Source organism: Penaeus monodon, chromosome 32, assembly GCF_015228065.2.
Source record: "Penaeus monodon isolate SGIC_2016 chromosome 32, NSTDA_Pmon_1, whole genome shotgun sequence".
Taxonomy (NCBI): domain Eukaryota; kingdom Metazoa; phylum Arthropoda; class Malacostraca; order Decapoda; family Penaeidae; genus Penaeus; species Penaeus monodon.
The window spans coordinates 24,640,944-24,642,217 of NC_051417.1; the positions used below are offsets into that span (position 1 = coordinate 24,640,944).

The 1,274-nt window shown below is 44.0% G+C and overlaps 1 protein-coding gene across 1 annotated transcript in view; it reads right to left on the reverse strand.

Annotated features, from left to right (window-relative positions):
- Positions 1–85: 85 nt before the first annotated feature.
- LOC119593758 (cuticle protein AM1199-like) overlaps positions 86–1,274 on the reverse strand; it is a 1,467-nt gene continuing 278 nt past the window's right edge. The window contains exons 2-3 of the mRNA XM_037942770.1: positions 783–1,012; positions 86–452 (exon numbers count right to left, since the gene is read on the reverse strand). Of these exons, the coding sequence (XP_037798698.1) occupies positions 278–452; positions 783–1,012 (405 nt within the window). The 3' untranslated portion in view covers positions 86–277. The remainder of the gene's footprint in view (positions 453–782; positions 1,013–1,274) is intronic.

Sequence of the window (1,274 nt, forward strand, 5' to 3'; positions counted from 1 at the left end):
CACACTTCAGCACATATACACACTGTGTATATATGTTGTCTTAGATAACACATCCCTGATTGGTGATTGTAAAAGAAATACATCATATACCCACAAATTTTATTTTCACAATGAATACAAACATGCAAATAATACTCAGAAAAATACCATGCTAAAGTCAGAAAGCAACGGGCCCTTTGAGAGTCGGAGAAAAAGAGAAATTAGAAGAAAAAATCCGTTTCAAAATTCCACAGCTGTCGTCGGTTGTCTTCCAGGCACGGCACGTCGAGCGCCCGTCCTAAAACGCAGTGCGGGTTCCCTGGAGGCGGCGCTGAGCCTCGGCCAAGCGGAAGGGGAGGAGGTGCCGGTCGAGGCGGTAGCGACGCGACGGAATCAGACGCGAATCGGCGCGGTAGCCAAGCTCATCGGCGACGTAGCGAACTTCAGCGTACGAACCGTCGGTTAGAGGATAACTGATATAGAGATAAAAGGTTTTAAAAAGTAATTATCCGTAACATTTAGTTTTGATATAGAGTTAAGATGTAAATGTTGGATGAGATATGGCTTTCGTTTGTGGTTTTGGGAAAATAGTATAGTAAATACTATAATAAAGAATCTATCAAAGTGAAACTCTTCAGGAATAGGAAGACATTCACTTTTCGATATACTCGCTTGGACTCTGAACCTACGAAGAGCATCGCTGAGCTATCAGTAAATAACATTGCGTATGCATAAATATTTTGCCGTTTAGTTTGCTCACGAATACTAATTCAACATTAAGGTTTGAACTATCTATCGCTTACCTATAGAACCCATTAATGTTGCTCTGCCCCCGATAACCTGGAGTCCCTTGCGCCCGGACATGGATCCCATTCTCAGTCAAAAATTCGTAGTTGAAGTTCCCGTCGCCGAGGTCCTGGCGATGGTTCCTCAGGGTGGCGAGGGGGCGGTAGTAGGGTCGAGCCTGGTAGTCGAGTTGGTTGCCGTTCTGAGGGGCGGCAGCAACCATGGCCAGAACGGCGGCGGCAACGAGCTGAAATGGATTGTAGTTAGTAGTGGGAAAACCCGTTTTACACGAAATAGGTTTATTGGAAGGGGAACATCCGGTATTGTTAGCGACAGAAAACCCTGTGCTAGACAAAATGACCACTGAAATGAGAACATTCAACAATAGTTGATGGTAAAAAATCCCATTACGGATAAGATAAGAGTGGAAAGTAAGTATGCAGTAATAGTGGCAGAAAACAGTACACATTGAGATTGTTATGTAGTAAACACTAGGCAATATTTAGAGC